General features: G+C 39.3%; 1 protein-coding gene across 11 annotated transcripts in view; it reads left to right on the top strand.

Annotated features, from left to right (window-relative positions):
- LOC113646401 (zonadhesin-like) overlaps positions 1–22,128 on the top strand; it is a 73,460-nt gene that overhangs the window by 19,627 nt on the left and 31,705 nt on the right. For 4 of the 11 annotated variants that reach the window (XM_047803212.1, XM_047803211.1, XM_047803209.1 and 1 more), the window contains exons 1-2: positions 15,638–15,780; positions 15,933–16,238. The exons of 5 other annotated variants lie outside the window; for them this stretch is intronic. In XM_047803212.1, coding sequence (XP_047659168.1) covers positions 15,738–15,780; positions 15,933–16,238 — 349 coding nt within the window. In that variant the 5' untranslated portion in view covers positions 15,638–15,737. Of the gene's footprint in view, positions 1–15,637; positions 15,781–15,932; positions 16,239–16,433; positions 16,641–22,128 lie in introns of those variants that run through there. 2 more of the 11 variants (XM_047803210.1, XM_047803208.1) reach the window with 1 other exon arrangement.

Below are 22,128 nucleotides of genomic sequence, written 5' to 3'. Positions count from 1 at the left end.
GAGATATCTACAGATCTACAGTACCAGCTCCAGTTGGACTCCATGATACCAAGCGGAGATCTGAACTCCATGTGATCTTTACACCAATTCAACACTTGTTTGACTGTATATTTGTAATCTCACCCCCAGTTCCACCCATATGAGGATGGGTTCCCCTTTGAGTCCGGTTCCTCTCTAGGTTTCTTCCTTACCAATTTAAGAGAGTTTTTCCTTGCCACTGCTGCCTGAGTCACCTCAGACTTGCTCTTTGGGGATAAATACATACATACATACATACATACATACACACTGTGAACTATATATATATATATCTTATTTTTTTTACTATATTAATTCTTTTTTCTCCTTATGTTTAACTTCTGTACTATGTTTATGTTCTGTAAAGCTGCTTTGAGACGAAGCCCATTGTAAAAAGCGCTATACAAATAAACTTGAATTGAATTGAACTGAATGCTATTGTAATCAACAGTAAGTTCTGACAAAACAAATGTAGACAGATAGAAAGAATATGTTTTTTTTTTTTTTTTTTTTTTTTAACTGTTTGGGTTAATTGACCAAATCTATAGCAGTATAATTGAAATACGTATGACAACTGCACCAATATCAATAAATAAATAAATAAATAAATAAAACCTCACCTTTTCACAGGCCAGACCAGTGCACTGCTAAATGATTCGTCTTAAAATAACTTACCTGAGGTTCTATTCAATATCCATTTTTAGACAGCTGTATGAAATAAAATTTACATTTATTAAGAACTTCTATAAAGAACTGACAAAATCAGCAGAATTACACATTAGCTGTCCATCCATGAACAATATACTGTAAGTATAACTGCAAACAAGCATTTATAATTTTGCTAAGCTACCTGGATGTCTGACAGGCAAAGAGCTAAACATGCTAATTAGCTTAAGAAGTTAGCCGACTATGCTAATGGTAAATAATAACTCGAGTTTACAGGCTTTTCAGTCTGTTTCAAATAATTTACAGTATTTTTTTAAAACCTATTTTTACTTACAGACACGTTTTCTTTACTAAAATCCTTCAGCATTTTCTAATCGCAATGATTTTACGGTAAAGTAGCTAAACTTTTAAATTGACCTGAGAGACGCGCTCGAGCACGTAGGGGGTGGGAGAAGATTCTAGCACCAAGGGTTAAGAGTTTTTTTTTTACTTGATACAATTAACATAATAAAAATGGTATTGAAGGTTGTTATTTTTGGTATAATGGTATTTCTTTTGCCTCAAGCAATTATTTTCACTTTCCCTCAGTCATGTTGTCATTTTCAGCACAAAAAACAATAATGTCATAAATGTAAAGATAGTTTAAATATTATAGATTTAATTTAATTTTATTAGTTATTAATTTTATTAATTTAGTCGTTAGTCTGCAGGCACAATACATAATATGGGTATAAAACTAGTCTTAGCAGTATAAAGATTGCCCTTTTATATTATCAACACCTTTTAAAATATAACCCACACCCCACTTATTTCTAAAAATTACAGAAATATCCTTTAGATTTTAAGATACACTTATAAGATATATTCACACACATCACCACACTGAGCTCATTTAAGTCGGTTTTTGATTGTCGGTGCCAAAGTGTCCAGAATTGTTAACAGTTTAAAAACAATACTGCAGTCATCCACTAGAGGGTGTCATCCTCAGACATCCACCCTTAACCCCTTTATAACGGGACACCCCACATGACTGGTTGATGTGGAGGAAGTCCTCTGTCTCAGTCCCAGACATATTTGACCTACAGTCTACTAACATACTGTTCTGATTATAGTCATTTGCTGATGGTAAGACCTTAGACAATAAAATCAAACTGACTTTCATCAGGCATGAAAGAGGAAATGACCAAACAGATGTGTGTATGTCTTCATCAGTGAAACACAACGAAAGATGTTTCAATCCAACCACAAAAAAGAAGTAGACAGAGAAAGGGGGTGTTGGGGCAAAGAGAAAGAGGGGTTCTCAACTGGTGTTTGGGGGGTTTGGGGCATCTTAAAGATTTTTTTGATACAGGGTTTGATGATTTTTCTGTTCATTAGACAGCTGATAGATAACAGTGTTTCAACATTATCAGTAGGAGGGACTGTGAAGTTGGGTAACACAGACACATGCTACAGAAAGAGGAAATGACCAAACCAGAGAGAAGTGAAGGCGGAGACATGAAGAAATGATGATATAGGGGAGAGTGGGGTAAGATGACCCAGTGGGTAAGTTGACCCACCCCCTGTTTCTGGGCAACTATGCAAATTTGGTGTAATGTGACCATACATGCTGAAGGACTCCATCATTTGTAATTTTTTGTGAAGAGGAGAAGCACATGGGACAAGAGATAAGTTGTTGTTTTTTTCACAAAAACACTTATTTGCTTGTTAAAGCTGATTTTCTGCATTTCAGGTACACTCGCTGTTGTGCCAAAGCAAATTTATCTAGGTCTAAAGTTGTGTATGGTACATTTAGGTGATTTGTCAACATATAAAACCATGTGAATCATCAAGCTAAAAGTTAGCCTGAATTGCTAAGCTAGGCCATTTTACCAAAATGGTGGCTATGGGGCAAAGTGAGCCAGATGATGTGGGGTAAATTGAAACAGTGGTTGGATCAATGAAGACACCTTTGCAGAGTTCTTTGAACATCTGGTTCACCATACCAAGTGCTCCTCTGACCATCTCATAGTGCCACTACTTGATTTAAGCAAAGAGAAAGGGGATTGTTATGCTCACAATTCCACCCCACACATCTCATCGCCTGCAGCTTCTGGACAAGAGTGTCTATGGTCCATTCAAGACCAATTACAGCCAGCATATTGTCGGAACTCAGAGCCGGTCTCCAAGTCGACACATCACAGGGTGATCTCTTCTCTTAGGCCTTTAGTTAAATTTCACTGTTAACTCTATAATTACTACAAAAATACTGAGAAAACTCCTCAGACCTGGATGAGAATGAGCAAACTTCTTTATTATGGTCAATCAGCCAACAAATTATAATTTGCCAAATTCAAAGTAACAAATTGCCAAATTCAAAGTATCAAATTGCCAAATTAAAAGTATCAAATTGCCAAATCAAAAGTAACAAATTGCCAAATTCAAAGTAACAAATGAAAACCCCCAAAAAGAGCATGTCATGCAAAATCAATCAAGAAAAACAAGAACTCTCGTGACGTCCTTGCAAAAATAAAAACCACCCACCTTGACCCGCGGACACGGGCAAGCGCCCGCGTGCGCGCGCACGCGCCCCCACACGCACACACACCTTCGCCCCCAAAGAACCCAAAAAAAAAAACCTCAGATATCTTCTCAATATATACCCTGGCACTCCTAGGAGCCCAGGTGCCATATCACCTTATTTACCGGAATCATCTCCTATGTTTTCTAAATACACTGACCCAATTTCCCCTTATTTCCCATTACCCATATGCCCATTTATGGATTTTCCTCCCTTTAGTTCTCAGGGCCTAGGTCTGTGGACCACTGTTTTTTTCATTCTACATAACATGTTATTGCTATGGACCAAGGTCTGAGAACCATGGTGTTCTTCATTTTCCATAACAATTTATGAGCTAAGGTCTGGGAACAATGGTTCATTCCCTTCTACATAACAAGTTGTTATTACAAATGTGCTCAGACTGACTAGGCCTAACAGCCCCGAATCTGGTTGCAATAAACATCTTTGGCCTACAACATCACCTACATATGTCTTATGACAGCAATTGTAATATTTTGCAAGGCCTAATACTTTACTTTGGTTATAGTATTGTAAGGAATAATATTTTAATTATTTCTACTAAGATTTTTTTCCAACATTCCCCCCTGTGAGACTGTAAAGTCTCACCAAACTTATGTTGCAGTGTTCTGGACTACCTTGTCATTTCCACTAACCCATATATCTATCTAATCACGACGACCTCTACCCCAACTTACAACAACTTACAACATTCCCCCACAACGAAAACAAAAAACCCATAATACATAAAACATAAACACAATAACATAAAACAGAATATTACTCCCCCACAATGAAAACAAAATCCATAATACATAAAACATAACAAACACAATATCATAAAACAAAACATTACTCAATGTCCACAATTCACACATGCTCTTTCTCAGAAGGTGGGCCAGGAGTGAGCGAAAAACCCTCCAGATGCCAAATTTGAGGGAAAATTCTCACTCTGCCCGCATATATAGCGCGACAGTGAAAGCAGTGTCACCAGGGTCACCGAAACATACAGCATAAACATACTAAAGGTATGGTAAACATAATAAACAAACAAAAAACACACAAAAACAGTTACAGGGCATAAGAAAACTAGCTGTCCCTACAACCACCACCAATAGTAATTGCGATGCATGGTTTAAATCCACTGTGGCGAGGGGGATGCGTAGGGATCTCCAAATGTCATTGTGGCGATAAGCGTGGAAAGCTCGAGTTATGGGAACAACCTCATCCGAATCACCCCCTGTCCATGAGTCCATGAAAGTGGGTGGCCCTTGCATATCCTGTAGACCTTGTTGCACATCTTTGGTGTGAGATGTCCAGAGTTTATATACACAAAAGAATAACATACAGTACTGGTCTGGTGTACGGCGGCCTGCCGTACATGGTGGGAAATAATATACGCATTTGCATGTCCACGTCCATATGTCCAACGACGTACCTCATATGTGTGTACCTGCAAAAACAATCCCCTGTCCAGAGAATAATCATTCTGGTGGCACGAATGAACCCACAGTCCTTCAGGGAGGACTAAATCTGCATGTGCACGGATAAGTGACACGGGGCGTGTGTCCTCAAGCAACGTGAACCAGGTGTCAGCCGTCGGCGGGGAAGGGTATGTTAGCCAGGTGCAATGTGGTGATACACCCAGGTCGAAGTCCCCCCAGATGAAGTCAGACAGGTCTACCTCGTTGTCCAGTTGGATGCACGTGTAGCAGTAACCGGGGGCGTCGAGGCGACAAGCGACACTCCGTGAGCTCGCCTCTAACCGGGCACAAGTGCGGGGTCACTGGACTTGTCTCTCCACGGGTTCGACATAGCCTGCAACAAAGCCTTACAGACAACAGAGAGACAGGCAATAGACCAGTAGACACAAAATACCAACACCCATTACGTAAGCATATGTACAGAAAGGTTTGTGTGTAGTCAGTCTGGAGTCAGTCACAATTAAGGCATTAAGGCCATCACCAGTAATATGGTGCCTCGTGTACACAACACTTATGAAAGATATACACACATAGGGGATACAGACAAACAGGGACACACACCAATATGTTACAGTCCTATATATGCGCAACTAGTTCCAGTCCGAATCACTATTGTTCTCGTCCAGCAGTGGGAATGAGTCTGGATCCAATTAAACCAACATACACTGATCCTCTTGACTTAATACATAGTGGAAACTTCTGGTTAGGCCGCATCTGAACAGTCATATCTGTAGGGATTGACACGGCTACCGGCTGATATGCACAGGATCTACTAATGTTGCCCATCCATTTCGGCCCATGTGTTCTGGCTACTGAACCCAGCAGGCAAAGTGCAGGACATAGATATGTATCATTATATGGAGATATATCACGCTCGTCCTAAATATTCCACCTTTCTCTGGCAGAATTGTAGCTTCTCTTTACTAAACTTGTGCCCGTTGTTTGCTAGGGCCTTCAGTACTGTTATTGAATCCTGTACACATTGCTCTTTCGATTGGCTACAAATCAGTAAGTCAGGCTCTCCATTTGTAAATTCACCAGATCTCTGGTCAGTACTTGGTTGAATATTGATGGATTTTCACAATATCCTTGTTGCTCTTAATATGTGAATGCAAACAAGTGCTGAGAGTCAGGGTGCAATGGGATACTAAAAAAATGCTGAACATAAATCAATTACTGTATACCATTTTGTTCCCTCTGGAATATTTGATAACAACATTTGTGGATCCGGGGCCATTGGGGTCTCTGCCACCACTATCTGATTGACTGGTCTCAAATCGTGGACCAATCGCCATTTATCTAATTTTGGCTTTCTGATCGGTCAAAATCGGAGTGTTGCACTGACTTTTTGTGGGGATTAAATCTCTTGCGTCCACTAGCCCTTTAATAGTTGGTCCTATCCCTTCCTCTACTTGCTTAGACAATGGATACTGTCTCTGATAAAGTAATGGTACATTGGGTCTAACCTGTATTTTTGCTAATCCTGCTGACTTAACTAGTCTTACATCTGTTACATGTTTAGTCCACAGTTACTCTGGGACTTGACTTAGTGCTTCGTCTACTTCTTTCTCTGTTAACTCTTCCTTATCTGCCATCTGTGGCATCTGTATCTCTACTTCTACTCTTACTAGAATTTATGTTTGTTCACTGACTTACTAACATGGTTGTGTATGATTACATGATAACATGATTGTCCCCTAATCTATCCTTAAAATCTCTATCTTCTGACATATGTACTCTATGGTCTTTAGTCATGTTACTCACTACCCTTTCTGCCTCTTTTAACTTAGGCCCTAAATCTTTGGATTCAAAAACCTCGCCCGATCATCAGGGAGATGTGGGAGACTGCATCAGCATATGTAGCTACTCCTTGCTGTCCAATTATCATGCTGTGCGTGCTGATGTGATATTTTCTTCCTTCTAGTCGTTCTTATCATTATGATGCATATTCTTCATCTTTTCCCCCTTCATCATATTTCAGGGTACAATTCCAATTGCCTCACGGCAATCTGGTCGTATGTAGTTTAGCCATGGTTTCCATACAGAGTATTCTTGCCATATTTTTTTGATGTATCTTTGTCCTTGACTTCTATCCAATATACTTTGTACAGTTCTGTCATTTCCTTTTCTTGGCTTACTACTAGGTATTGTTGAGCTAACATTACTGGGAGTGTTATCCACACTCCTGTTGTCCCACAGTGTATTTTGGCTCCTAATTTGCAGAGCACATCTCCCCCAAGTAGATTGGTTGGAGTGTCTGGGAAATATAGTAAATTTTTTTTTTTTTCCCAATGCTTGTAAGTATTGCTCCTGTGTCACTCAGGAATGGGGCCTGTACTTCATTTCCAATTCCCACCATAATTGTTGGTTCTTGTGCAGGATGCAGTGAGGTGGTACACTGCACCAGCTCCACCTCTGGCTTCTCTGGACCTCTTCACAGTCCTCCTGGTGCTGGGCCCAATGGGCTCCCTCCTAGTGGTGCTGGGGCTTGTCCTTGAAATCCTGGGCCCATCCATTGGCCTGCCCAATTTCCAGCTCCTTGTGGTGTTGCTGCGAGTGCATGCTGCATTCCTGACTGCCCTGCTCCTTGTTGAAACATTGGAGCAGGCATCTGTGCAGGCACCTGTTGTCTTCCTTGGCTTCCCATGTGCACAGCGCAATCTTTGTCATATCCATCTTCCCTGGAAAAGCATCACAAAAAAGCCTTACACTTCATGTAATTCCATTATGAAGTCTGAGTACGTGGCATTTCTCCCATTCTCATGATCTGGGACTCTGGGTGTCTCATGCACAGATTTTCATCCAGCCTTTCATACCTAATCCGCTCCTTCATACTTTGTGTGGGCAGCTTTTCCGCATGCAGAGCATGTTGTATGATGAGGCTCAGCTTTCCCGTGTCCCACGTGATGCATAGGTTTTTCCCCTTGTCAGATATTTCTGGAACCAGTCCATTCATGAAACTGTTTCTCAAGTGTGCCTCGTACGCTGTCACTTCCCCCTCACTCATATCCTGCTGGGGGAATGAGGCCGCTGTGTGCGTTGTGTACTGTATGTCAGTGAGGAGATGGAGATATTGTGCAACTGTCTCGCTGTCCTCTTGTTCCTCGACCTCAGCCTGGTCCCCATCCGCGTTGTTGAGGTGCATACTCATTGGGTATTGCATTGGGTATTGCATCATAGTTGGAGGCAGTGGCTGTGGCTGTCATCATCACTTGTGCTACTCCTTCATTTAGAAGTGGCACCACCTCAGCAGCGGTTGGAACCACCATGACTGCCACCTGTTTTGAGACATACTCATTATCTCCCTTCTTCTTCTTTTCATGGCTTTCTTGTTTATTTCTTGCTAGTTCTCACAGCTGCGCCTTGTGCAATTGCATTACTAAATCTTCTGCATCCTTCTTTGCCTCTCTCCTCCTCTTTCTGTGTAACTCTGTATGGTGTATTACATTCGCTTCGAAGGTGGCCCATGGCATGGTGTTTAGACCCACCACTGTTTCCAGTTGGTCTTGGACTTCCTCAGGGAGTGCCCTTTTTACCATGAGTTTAAACAGTGTCTCACTTGCGGGTGTCTCATCCTATGCTGCTCCCATCTCCTCTCTCCAGGACTCCTGGAGTTTCAGTATGAATTCGGCAACCCCTTCTTCTTCTTCCAGCTTTATTTTTTTTCCACTTTTCCTGGGTCTGCCTTGGTTGGGTAGGCCGTCCTTCCTGTATGGGCCGAAGGTTATTCCATCTCCCCTTGGATCATCTGCCTCTCTTCCTAATCCAGCAAGGTGGAATATTTCCATCATTTTTGCTTTTCCTATGGTTTGGCATAGGATTGGCTTCAGATCTCCCAGAGCCAAACTTTGTAAGGGTCGTTTGTTCCTTGAACTTTGTGATCCATCTCTGTGCTCCTTCGCACACTTGGCAGTCTTTTTACCAATCCAGTCACATCCATAAATGACTATGGCACATAATGCATTTGCTTTCCTTTAACTATCAGGGGGAGCTGTGTTGCTCTCGGTGCTTCTGTCTCCTCCTCTTCTTCACTGGAGCTCTCACTTTCGGGGGTCACCTGCTGCGTCTCCCCACCTTTGCCTCTTCCCATCTGGGATCGGGTCTGCATGTGTCTGTTTCTTTGGATGTCGCCCCATTTTTGTTTGTCTAACTTCTTCCGTGTCTTCCTTGTTCTTTGGAGAATTTTAAATTGTTTCTTCGCTCGTTTCTGTTCCTCCTCCAAGTATTTATATTCAAACTCCAATTCCTCCACCTTCATCTCCAGTCGTGATGCTTGACATCGTAACTCCTCCATCGTCACATCTGCTTTCTGGCCTCGTTCCAGAGCTTCCTTTATTGCTCTTTCCTGCTGTTTCCAAGGGGGTCAGCTGCACTTCTTCTTCCAGTCTCACTCTTACTCCTCTCATATCGTGCAGGGGCTCCACATCAACTGGGGCTTATGTCATCATCACTCCCTATTTCCATTGGGGTGAGAGACTTTTGGTTACTCCGTCTTTTTATTCCCTCGCCGGGCATCTCTGTACCTTCCACCAGCTGTGGATGCCGTTGCCGCCCCTCCCCTGTCTTTCCACTGGGTGATAAATTCCCATCTGCCTTGGTCTGCTGTTTCTTTTCTTGCTCCTCCTGGACCGCTATGAGGGTCCTTTTTGTCGCACAGTCGTTTGGTTTGCTTAGGGACCCCTGGGCTTCGCTTAGGTTCTTATGATGTTCCATGTTCCATCTGCCCGGGCTTTATTGATCCTCTCCTTCCCGGGTGGCAGACATCTTCCATTCGTGGCTTAATGTATTCTCTTGCCCAGGGAGTCGGTGTGCTGTGTCTTTTTAAACCTGGCGGGCGTGTGTATTCAGTCAACCACTCCATATTACGCTCCTCTGCTTGTTGCCTCGATAAGTGGGAGTGACCTTCCTCCCATCGGGCATTAGCTTTCTCCACCTCCCTGTCCCAGTACAGGCGTCGGTATTCATCATCTTCCAGCACTTCCTCTCTTCCTCCTGTAGCCCCTTCTGGGCATTCTGGGTATTTTCTTTCTTCTCCTCTGCTGCCGCCCTTTACCATGGGAGGGCAGTCCTCTTGCTCTCCCTTGGGACGTTCTTTTTCTGCTGACGTCTGCCGGATTACTCCTCTGACTTGCCCTCCTGTAATCTCCAGTTCTATTTCTTGTGTTTCACCTCCTTCTCCCAACTGTATTGATGGATCCCATTGTACTCGGATCTGTAATGTTCGTTATAAGATGGGGGTTGCAGCTGCTCCTCACATTCACCTGAGGGTGGGGCTGTAGCCTACTCTTACTCCTGTTCTTTACTCTGTTCTGCTTTTAGCTTCTTTAACCCTGTAAAGCCCACCGTTGCAGAATTACAACACCACCTTGTTTATTTGTCCAGTCACTTGGCCATGAACTCACCCTACCTGCAAATTTATTTATTTATTTATTTTTTCCCATGACTGGTTTTGTCAAGATCCGTATAAAATTCCTCAAAAAAAAAATTTTCTGTGTTCATTACAATGTCTAGAACACATACATATTTAGTTAATTTGGAAAACTAGAGCTTATGTCCATGCTGTAATTCTACAACTTTGGGCCAAAGTGGTAGTCAAAATAGCCTGTGTATCTTATGCCTTACATAAAGACACTGCACTTCTTACATCATCACAAATCGAAATTTAAACTGTAAGATGATTCACTGTAATTCATTTCTAAATGTGCTTTTCTGTTAAATTTATACTTATTTTCAATTAGACCATAATTACAGGGACAGGTGCAAATGGATATGCTGGATAATATGTAGATTTCTCTTTCAGTTAGTCTATTCTTCCAGTTTACTGTAATAGTGGATACACAAACACACTGTGTAGCAAGTGCAATGTTCGCCTGTGCTTTTCAGTAGAAAAGAGCTGTCTTAGGGCCTATCACTGCAACCAATCACAGACCAACCACACCAAAAGTGACAGAACAAAAACAAAAGCAAAGCAGAAACAAAAACTCTCCTAAATATTTTCTTCTCAATACCCATATCAATAAATGCCCATTCATACATCATATTATTATGCACAGTAAGCAATCAACCCTGCAAATGAATGCCTAAATGCTCTGTATATCTGATCAGACAAAGTAAGTACAAATACAGAAATTCTGCTCCTAGCAGAGCCCAACATTGCAATATTACAACATTTTCCTAAAAAACTTACTAAAATGTAAAAAATTTAAACAAAAAAAATTTCACCATGCTTTTTACTTCTCCCCAGCATTTTATACTTACTCTCATCTTCCTGCATTTTACCTCATCAAACGTCCCTCCTTCAGGCCACTGCAATTCTCCTTTTGTCTGGTCTTGCCATTTTTTCCATGTACTGTACTTCTTAATTTCTTTTTCAGCCATCTTGTGCTTTATTATTACAATTGCAGCTGGAGTAATTAAGTTCTTTTACCTTTCTCCATCATGCACCCTTGTCTCGCCCTTGTGGCACTGTCACGTGGTTCTGTAATTATTGCAGTTGAAGTTTATTCTTTTTCTGGTAAACGGGGTTGTGCAGGATTCCTTCTAGTATAATTCTCAAGAAAGACAAGGCAAATATCAAGATCAGAGTATAAGTCCAATAAGTATAACTTCAATCAAAATAAAAATTAAATTAAAATTGATTAAAATCAAATCAACTGCACATTCAAATAATTACATACTCAACCAAGTATTGACCTATTCAATTAATTAACTCACTAATAACTAATAATACTTGATTGATTGATTGTTTATTTGATTTTATTTGATATAAAATCAAATAAACAATCAATCAATCAAGTAATCAATAAATAAAATAAACTACCAGTTAAATCACTTAGATAAATAATCAAAACAAATTGTCAAGTTGTAAAAATTAAATTGTTGTTACATTGTCAAAAAGGAAAAAATACAAATAAAAAATAAAAGTGAAAAGAACAAATCAATTAAATTGTTGTTAACTTGTTGGTAATTGTCTCATCTAACGACCCACTTATAACATAATATAACTCTACACGGTTAGATAATGCTCCAAGTTTTCAGCTTCTAAAACCTCTAACACTCAGAAAAGAGAGAAAGAAAAAACAACAATCTCATTGGAACCAAAACAATCTCTGTGTGTGTGTGTGTGTGTGTGTGTTACAAATGTCAAGGTGATTCTAGGCCTTACTGGAGTTACAGAAGCTAAAATGGAGGGTTTCTTTTACTGAAACAAAAACACTACATTAGGTTTTTATATGTCTTAATGTAATTAATTATAAATCATATTGTAGTTATGTCTAGTCCTGTTATGAATTAAAAACAGATTTGTATGTATGAATATGCATATGTGTGGACCCAGGAAAACTAGCTGATTGCATAGACTTTCAGCTAATGGGATCCATATAAACAAACACAAACAACAAAAAATAAAATAAAATAAAACAAAGACAAAAAATAAAATAAATAAAATAAAAATAACTTACACCTGGTGTAACACTACTGAAAAAACTTTCCCCAACAAAACAAACAAAACTTATGAAGTCAAAAAGAATGGCCCAAGAATTGTTTAAATTCTTTAACAAAGTTAAAATGATTTAATTTTATATGAATGTTTGTGTGTGTATGTGTGTGTTTGGGAATTAAGTCATAACATTCACCTTGCCAGATGGCCCTTATCGCTCCTCGTTAAAATCGTCTCCTTATTGGCTAAAGGGACGTCAGGGTCTCGCTACTTGTTACTGGCTGGCCCAACTGCCAAACAAATACCTGTTACCGGCTATTGGCTTCTAAGCTTGTCTATCTCTGCTCTATGGGGCACCTATTGGCTCATGTGAGGCTGGACTACAAACATGACACCGAATTTGTAGTTCATCAACTAGGAAGCGAGAGTCGGAAAAAAAATGGACGGGAATAAACTCCGTGTACAGTCTTCGGTCAGAAAAATAACTATTGTAAGGCGAACACAGCAATTTGGATTAAAAAGGCTTAGATACTTCTTGGACCCTTGGGGATGATGGAAAAATATTGAAAACTATGAAGCAAGGTGAATCAGATGAATCAGGTGAATCTTATTTTCACTCAGTGTGTCTCATACAGTTCTCTGCTATAATTGAATGCTTGTGTAACTTAAATAAATGTTATGTTCTGCTTGTGTGACTTAGCGCTTTTTTCCGTTGCAACTCATTTTATAAGATCTTATAAGTGCCATAAAACACTTCACAATTGCTTGTTTGTACTTTATCACACATCAAACTGAATCGTCATTCAGTTTGACAATACACAAATACACATGTGCACATAAACAATTCATACACATTACACACCGTACACGTATCATTTATGTATACTTATATGGCGTACACTTATTTATGAATACTCATTTGGCTCTGTCCACTTATCAATGTGTACGTTGCCGTATCCACTTATCATTGTGAATCGCCGTATACTTATGATGATAACGTGCACGTATATAAACACTTATAACACTTATAAATACGGGGTACCCCACACAGCCCTACCAAGCAGACCTGTCTCGCTGGACAGCGGTATCTAGGGCCAACGCGTTTTCACCACCTGCCCGTTCAGTCCCGGCTGTGAGTTATATACACACCGGCGGTACGCCACAGGAATTTTCAATCCTTAATACTAAAAATATAAATAAGTAAAAAATGTATACACCAGAATTCACTCATGAGTTTTTTTCTGTCACACACACACACACCCCTCACTCTGTCTCTCGCTCGCTCTTTCCGTGTGTGTGTCTCTCACGACAGAATGCACCCATGAGATTTTTGTTCTGTCACACACACACACCTCTCCCTCTTTCTCCGTGTGCGTGTCTCTCACGACAGAACTCACTCATGAGATTATGCCTGTCACACACACACACCTCTCTCTCTGTCTAAGTGTGTGTGTGCCTCTCACAACAGAATCCGCACATGAGATTTTACCCTGCCACTCACACAGTCACAAATCACAACAACTTTATCTATTTCCTATTTCATCCAGTTATTATACTGTATTTCACCCTTAAGAGTTCTTGACTTCAAGGGCAGCTGTCCGCCTCCCAGGGCCACCCCTCCCTTTCCAGGTCACAGATTCACTATGCACAGACTTCGAATATAACAGGCGTCTGCTTACCTTAATATTATGGCCGGCCTCTATGACCCTTCAGAGAGAGTGGTCCTGGTCCCGGACACAGGTCAAGCTAGCCCCTTTGAAGTCCCATCTGGGTCGCCATTAGATATGTCGAAACTCAGAGCCGGTCTCCAAGTCGACACATCACAGGGTGATCTCTTCTCTTAGGCCTTTAGTTAAATTTCACTGTTAACTCTATAATTACTACAAAAATACTGAGAAAACTCCTCAGACCTGGATGAGAATGAGCAAACTTCTTTATTATGGTCAATCAGCCAACAAATTATAATTTGCCAAATTCAAAGTAACAAATTGCCAAATTCAAAGTAACAAATTGCCAAATTAGAAGTAACAAATTGCCAAATTCAAAGTATCAAATTGCCAAATCAAAAGTAACAAATTGCCAAATTCAAAGTAACAAATGAAAACCCCCAAAAAGAGCATGTCATGCAAAATCAATCAAGAAAAACAAGAACTCTCGTGACGTCCTTGCAAAAATAAAAACCACCCACCTTGACCCGCGGACACGGGCATGCGCCCGCGTGCGCGCGCACGCGCCCCCACACGCACACACACCTTCGCCCCCAAAGAACCCAAAAAAAAAAAACCTCAGATATCTTCTCAATATATACCCTGGCACTCCTAGGAGCCCAGGTGCCATATCACCTTATTTACCGGAATCATCTCCTATGTTTTCTAAATACACTGACCCAATTTCCCCTTATTTCCCATTACCTTTCACCCATATGCCCATTTATGGATTTTCCTCCCTTTAGTTCTCAGGGCCTAGGTCTGTGGACCACTGTTTTTTTCATTCTACATAACATGTTATTGCTATGGACCAAGGTCTGAGAACCATGGTGTTCTTCATTTTCCATAACAATTTATGAGCTAAGGTCTGGGAACAATGGTTCATTCCCTTCTACATAACAAGTTGTTATTACAAATGTGCTCAGACTGACTAGGCCTAACAGCCCCGAATCTGGTTGCAATAAACATCTTTGGCCTACAACATCACCTACATATGTCTTATGACAGCAATTGTAATATTTTGCAAGGCCTAATACTTTACTTTGGTTATAGTATTGTAAGGAATAATATTTTAATTATTTCTACTAAGATTTTTTTCCAACATACTGTACCACATCCCTGTATGTGTGAACAAGGCTTTCATGTCAGCAATGACACCATGGAATATCTGTTCTGGATTCAGCTCCACAGGGATGTTTCCTTACAACAGAGATATTTTCTCTGATGCAGAGTTTGAACCATCTCATGGTGTCAGACAGACCAAACCCTGATGTGCTGTCTACTTCTGTAGAAGATCAACCCATGGCTTCAACCTCAACCTCTATGTATAGTAGGATCTGTCCCACTGAATGATGTGCTGAAGAAGCTTCCTAAACCTTGAAAGGTTGGACTTCAACTTTAACTGGTTTGTTTTGTACTGTTTGAGGTAGCTTTAATAAATGACATTGTTTGGAAAGGTAAGTGAATTGTTAAAAAACTTTTTTTTTAAGTTTTTTTGTATTATACTTGCATAAAATACGATGGTCAATTTACCCCCAAATGGCTCAATTTACCCACTGACTGGGATCAACTTACCCCTAGCTTGGGGTAAGTTGAGTCACATGAACACTTTTTTTTCTGAGGTCATATTTTCAAGGATCTATGTCATAGGTGCATTCTTATATTTTCAGTTGATAGGCAACATCCCAAATTAACAGTAGATGTCTTCCTTTTACTTCTGTCTAAATTTCCCTTGCCTGGAGATCCACATAAGTAAAATCTGGCTCATCTTACCCCACTCTCCCCTACATTTTTCAGATTTTTATTTCAGTTCTTAATAGTGGGTTAAAGTTTTTGAGAGGATCAGTGAAGCTTTAGTTCAGTAAAGAATGAAGAATTTCTTTTCCTTCATCACCTTCTACCTGATCTCAGGTCAGTAATTATACATTAAATAACAAACTACAGAGTTGAGGAATCATTATGAATTTGTGCTGCTGTTAGTTTCATGCTGAACTTTAGTATTGAGAGAATTTGGAGGTGTTTATCATCAGAAAGATGACAAATCTTTTTATTCTGATTGACAGGTTCAGTGCACTGCTTTGATGTGATCAGTTATCCTGGAGGTCGCGTCATAATGAACTTCATAAATCCACCAATCACATCATCTGTGTATTTTTGCAAATTTAAAGCAGAGACAGAGTGTAAAGATTTGATAACAACTCGGGTCTCAGAGTTGAACAATGTGATTCATAAGGACAGAATTGCTCTGTTTTACACTGGAGGAATAATTACACTGATTTACATAAACCTGAGTTTACAGGATACTGGAATGTATCAGATTGGAGAATTCAGCAGGTGGAATCACACCATTAACCTGAAAGTGAACAGTGGTGAGGAAATTTTATGTGCTTTAATATTTAAACTTCATCATTATAAAGGATGTAAACAGCAGGTTCTTAATACCAACAGCTGTGTGTTAAAATGGAGAGTCTTGATTTGTTTGAACAGAAATATAAATCAGGTAAAGTGGAATAATGCAGTTGTGATAATGTACGAATGTAATAATGAAATAATGTGATTGACAGATCCATGTTGTAGTGGGACAAAAGCAGTCACAAGTCATTTGGGACAGACGCTGATGATCAGCTGCTTCTATCCAGTAGAGTTTGAAACAAACCCCAAGTCCTTCTACAGACTAGATGGTTTAAAAGGATCTGAACTGATCCGTACCAGAGGAACAGAACAACACCAGGACGACAGGTTCTCCATTTCTGATGACAGGAAGAATAAAGTTGTCAGTGTAAACATCACTAATTTGAGAAAAGATGATAGAGGAATTTATTCCTGCGCATTTACTGAAGACATGAGTTTATTCAGTTATCAGTCGCTCTTCACAGAAATTCAGCTCCAAGTTACTGGTGAGATTTATTTTACTACCATATTACAGTGAATAAATAAAAAAAACACCTCAGTTAAAAATAGTTTCTCTAAGTGGTACAATGAGTCTTACTGCTGCTTATCATCTGTTATTTACTGACAATACTGTATACAATCAACAACGTGTCTTTATGTCAGTCAACAGTTTGAACCCACAAAGTTCAGTACAGTCCACAGTCAGAGTTATGACTTATCTGTGTTTTCTTTGTGTTATTAATATATGAACATGGGATTACTTTCTGGTTCCTGTAAACAGAAGTAACAAAAGACACAACAGAGAATCCAGATGTCACATCAGACACATCTGGTGTCTGGTAAGATATTAAATACACAAATTTAATGTGTTTCTCTATTGTTGTGTTTGAACACATTCTTGTGTTTTGTTATTCAAGTTGTCATTGTCCTGTGTTCGGTGTAAATGTAATTATTATTATTATTTTATTTATGTTAATCAGTGCTTAAATTGATTTCTACCTTTAGGTCAGATTCTCTACATGATCATGAAATCCGTAGAGATCTGGGTTTGGTCCCCACATGTTACATAAATTATGCAGATAAAAACCTGTCATATTTTATTTCACTTTTTTTTTTTTTTTTTTTTTTTACAGTTTTCAATCTATTAATAAAATGCCACACGTGTGTCCTAAAAATTTCTTTATGTAAATTAAACATAAATTATAGGTTAAATTACATCATAGACATCATAGTTAGTTATCATATGGTAAATTCCTCTTGTGTGAATAAACCCATTTAGAACTGAATACTATTTTAATCAACAGTATTATTTTCAAAAACAAATGTAGACAGATTGTTTTGTAAAATAGAGTGTTAGAACAAAATGCAGGAAATTGTTTGGAACAAAAAATAATCAGCTGTTGGTGGTGGAGTCACATGTAAAGGACGGCAAAGTAAAAATAAAAATCAGGCTTTAGGCCTCATGTCCTAATATGTTGGGTTGTTGTTGTTTTTTTTTTAACTGTTCGGGTTAATTGACTAATTAACTAGATCTATAGCAATATAATTGGAATATGTATGACAACTGCACCAAGATAAATAAATAAATAAACACCTCACCTTTTCACAGGTCAGACCAATACACTGCTAAATGATTCGCCTTAAAATAACTTACCTGAGGTCGCAATCAATATCCATTTAAAATAAAGTTTACATTTATTAAGAACTTATATAAAGGTCTAACCCTAGGTCAATCCGTGAACAATATACAGGTCCTTCTCAAAAAATTAGCATATTGTGATAAAAGTTCATTATTTTCCATAATGTAATGATAAAAATTTAACTTTCATATATTTTAGATTCATTGCACACCCACTGAAATATTTCAGGTCTTTTATTGTTTTAATACTGATGATTTTGGCATACAGCTCATGAAAACCCAAAATTCCTATCTCAAAAAATTAGCATATCATGAAAAGGTTCTCTAAACGAGATATTAACCTAATCATCTGAATCAACTAATTAACTCTAAACACCTGCAAAAGATTCCTGAGGCTTTTAAAAACTCCCAGCCTGGTTTATTACTCAAAACCGCAATAATGGGTAAGACTGCCGACCTGACTGCTGTCTAGAAGGCCATCATTGACACCCTCAAGCGAGAGGGTAAGACATAGAAAGAAATTTCTGAACGAATAGGCTGTTCCCAGAGTGCTGTATCAAGGCACCTCAGTGGGAAGTCCGGACCCTGAGGAAGATTGTGGAGAAGGACCGATTCCAGACCTTGGGGGACCTGCGGAAGCAGTGGACTGAGTCTGGAGTAGAAACATCCAGAGCCACCGTGCACAGGCGTGTGCAGGAAATGGGCTACAGGTGCCGCATTCCCCAGGTCAAGCCACTTTTGAACCAGAAACAGCGGCAGAAGCGCCTGACCTGGGCTACAGAGAAGCAGCACTGGACTGTTGCTCAGTGGTCCAAAGCACTTTTGTCGGATGAAAGCGAATTTTGCATTTCATTCGGAAATCAAGGTGCCAGAGTCTGGAGGAAGACTGGGGAGAAGGACATGGCAAAATGCCTGAAGTCCAGTGTCAAGTACCCACAGTCAGTGATGGTCTGGGGTGCCATGTCAGCTGCTGGTGTTGGTCCACTGTGTTTTATCAAGGGCAGGGTCAATGCAGCTAGCTATCAGGATATTTTGGAGCACATCATGCTTCCATCTGCTGAAAAGCTATATGGAGATGAAGATTTCGTTTTTCAGCACGACCTGGCACCTGCTCACAGTGCCAAAACCACTGGTAAATGGTTTACTGACCATGGTATTACTGTGCTCAATTGGCCTGCCAACTGTCCTGACCTGAAGCCCATAGAGAATCTGTGAGATATTGTGAAGAGAAAGTTGAGAGACGCAAGACCCAACACTCTGGATGAGCTTAAGGCCGCTATCGAAGCATCCTGGGCCTCCATAACACCTCAGTAGTGCCACAGGCTGATTGCCTCCATGCCACGCCGCATTGAAGCAGTCATTTCTGCAAAAGGATTCCCGACCAAGTATTGAGTGCATAACTGAACATAATTATTTGAAGGTTGACTTTTTTTGTATTAAAAACACTTTTCTTTTATTGGACGGATGAAATATGCAAATTTTTTGAGATAGGAATTTTGGGTTTTCATGAGCTGTATGCCAAAATCATCAGTATTAAAACAATAAAAGACCTGAAATATTTCAGTTGGTGTGCAATGAATCTAAAATATATGAAAGTTACATTTTTATCATTACATTATGGAAAATAATGAACTTTTATCACAATATGCTAATTTTTTGAGAAGGACCTGTAAGTACTACTGCAAACAAACATTTATTATTTTGCTAAGCTTACTTACGGTGGCCAAGAAGTGCAAAACACATGAACAAATACGAAAACACAACGACAAGTCAGACAACCCGGAAAAGATAGTTATCGTTAGTGAATGGAAACCTAATTTAAATATAAGAAAATAACAGAATTAATCCACAGTAATCCACAGTAAGGACAATACATTTTGGTTAGGAGTTTGTTTTTTTTTCTTCTTGATACTATTAACATAAAAATGCTGTTGAAGGTTTTTTTTTCACTTTCCCTCAGTCATGTTGTCATTTCCAACACAAACAACAATAATGTAATAAATTTAAAGTTACTTCAAATATTAAAGATTTAATTTAGTTTTATTAGTTATTAATTTTATTAATTTAGTTTTTAGTCTGCAGGCACGATACATAATATGGGTATGAAACTGGTTTTAACAGGACAAAGATTTCCATTTTATAATAGCAACACTGGTGTAGTCTATGTGATACGCAGGTATAAGCCGTATACCCACTAGGAAAGGCCGAGGATTTCCGTACACCCACTTAAAAAGCATGAGGATACGTAACAATATCGTTTTGTGACAGAACTTTCATTCATAAATTCACCCCGCACTGTGTTGCGTACACTGACTGTGGTCACGATTGCGAGTCACTAACGTTTTTGGACCATTGGGGCTTCCGTGGCCTGTGACCTGATCTGACGTTACCTACCGAGGAGGAAAATTAGTTGCTTGACAGTGTTTTTTGGTGCAAATTTGAAATTAACTAACTAATGTAAAAGAAGATATGAAATGAAAGCAGACCCAAACTAAACTCTGAGTGTTTTCGGAAGCCTGCGCCTAAAGCTACAGCAGCTTCGGGTGACATTTCACCCACAGCCCGAGTACAAATGTATTTGGAAAGCTTTGTAAACTACCAGTTCATTCAGTTCATAATATTCTGCAATGAAAGAGTGTTGGTGATAAAACTGAACAAATGTTTATTGTTCACTCTTAAATGTACATTGAAAATTGACAGCTGAAAAAACCTGTGCTCCAGGTCCCATATACATATAACATTTAAGGCTAAAGGTTGGTAATCAGACAGTTGGCAGCACCCATTGACTTTCACAGTAGAAAAAATATAAACTATGAAAGTCAGTGGGTGCTGCCAACTGTCTGATTACCAATATTTTTCAAAATATCATCTTTTGTGTTAAACAGAAGAAAGAAACTCATACAGTTTTGGAACAAATTGAGGGTGAGGAAATAACACAATTTTCATTTTTGGGAGAACTTTACCTTTAAGAGCTACATTTAGCCTTAAATATTATATGATTATGGGACCTGGAGCACAGGTTTTATCAGCTGACTGTCTTTTGTTGTTTATAATAAATTGGAATGTTGATAACACATAAGCAGTCTTTAATAATGCTCTCAATTACACATAGAGTGTGGTGGTGCTTATGGGTGTCGCTCTAGGATGGGTGCGTATGAGGCTGGCGGGGGGGAAAAATCACAGTATACTCACTACAAAAAACTAGACTACACCACTGATTAGCAACACCTGTTTAAAAATACCCCCACCCCCCACACACATTTCTAGAAATTACAGAAATATCCTTTAGATTTTAAGATACATTTATGAGATATATTTACACACATCACCACACTGAGCTTATTTTTTTTATTATTGTTTTTTTTTATTGTTGGTGCAGAAGAGTCCAGAATTGTTAACAGTTTAAAAACAGTACTGCAGTCATCCACTAGAGGGTGTCAGAAACAGTTTTCTTTCACTTTTGACTCTACAGTATATAAAGACATCCACCCTTAACCCCTGTATATCGGGAGACCCCACATGACTGGTTGTTGTGGTGGAAGTGCTCTGTCCCAGTCCCAGACACATTTGACCTACAGTCTACTAACATACTGTTCTGATTATAGTTATTTGCTGATGGTAAGACCTTAAGCAATAAAATCAAACTGACTTTCATCGGGCATGAAAGAGGAAATGACCAAACAGATGTGTGTATGTCTTCATCAGTCAAAAAAAGCTATTTCAATCCAACCACTAACAAGAAATAGACAGAGGAAGGGGGTATTGGGGCATTATCAGGAGGAGGGACTGTGAAGTTGGGTAACAGAGACATATCCAACAGACAGAGGAAATGACCAAACCAGAGAGTAGTGGAGGCAGAAACATGAAGAAATGATGATATACATTTTTCAGATTTTTTATTTCAGTTCTTAATAGTGGGTTATAGTTCAGATCAGAGAAGATCAGTTAAGCTTTAGTTCAGTACAGAATGAAGAATTTATTTTCCTTCATCACCTTTTACCTGATCTCAGGTCAGTAATTATACATTAAATAACAAACTACAGAGTTGAGGAATCATTATGAATTTGTGCTGCTGTTAGTTTCATGCTGAACTTTAGTATTGAGAGAATTTGGAGGTGTTTATCATCAGAAAGATGACAAATCTTTTTATTCTGATTGACAGGTTCAGTGCACTGCTTTGATGTGATCAGTTATCCTGGAGGTCGTGTCATAATTTACTACAAAAATCC

This window comes from Tachysurus fulvidraco, chromosome 18, assembly GCF_022655615.1.
Source record: "Tachysurus fulvidraco isolate hzauxx_2018 chromosome 18, HZAU_PFXX_2.0, whole genome shotgun sequence".
NCBI lineage: Eukaryota > Metazoa > Chordata > Actinopteri > Siluriformes > Bagridae > Tachysurus > Tachysurus fulvidraco.
This window is presented reverse-complemented; position numbering and strand designations above follow the sequence as displayed.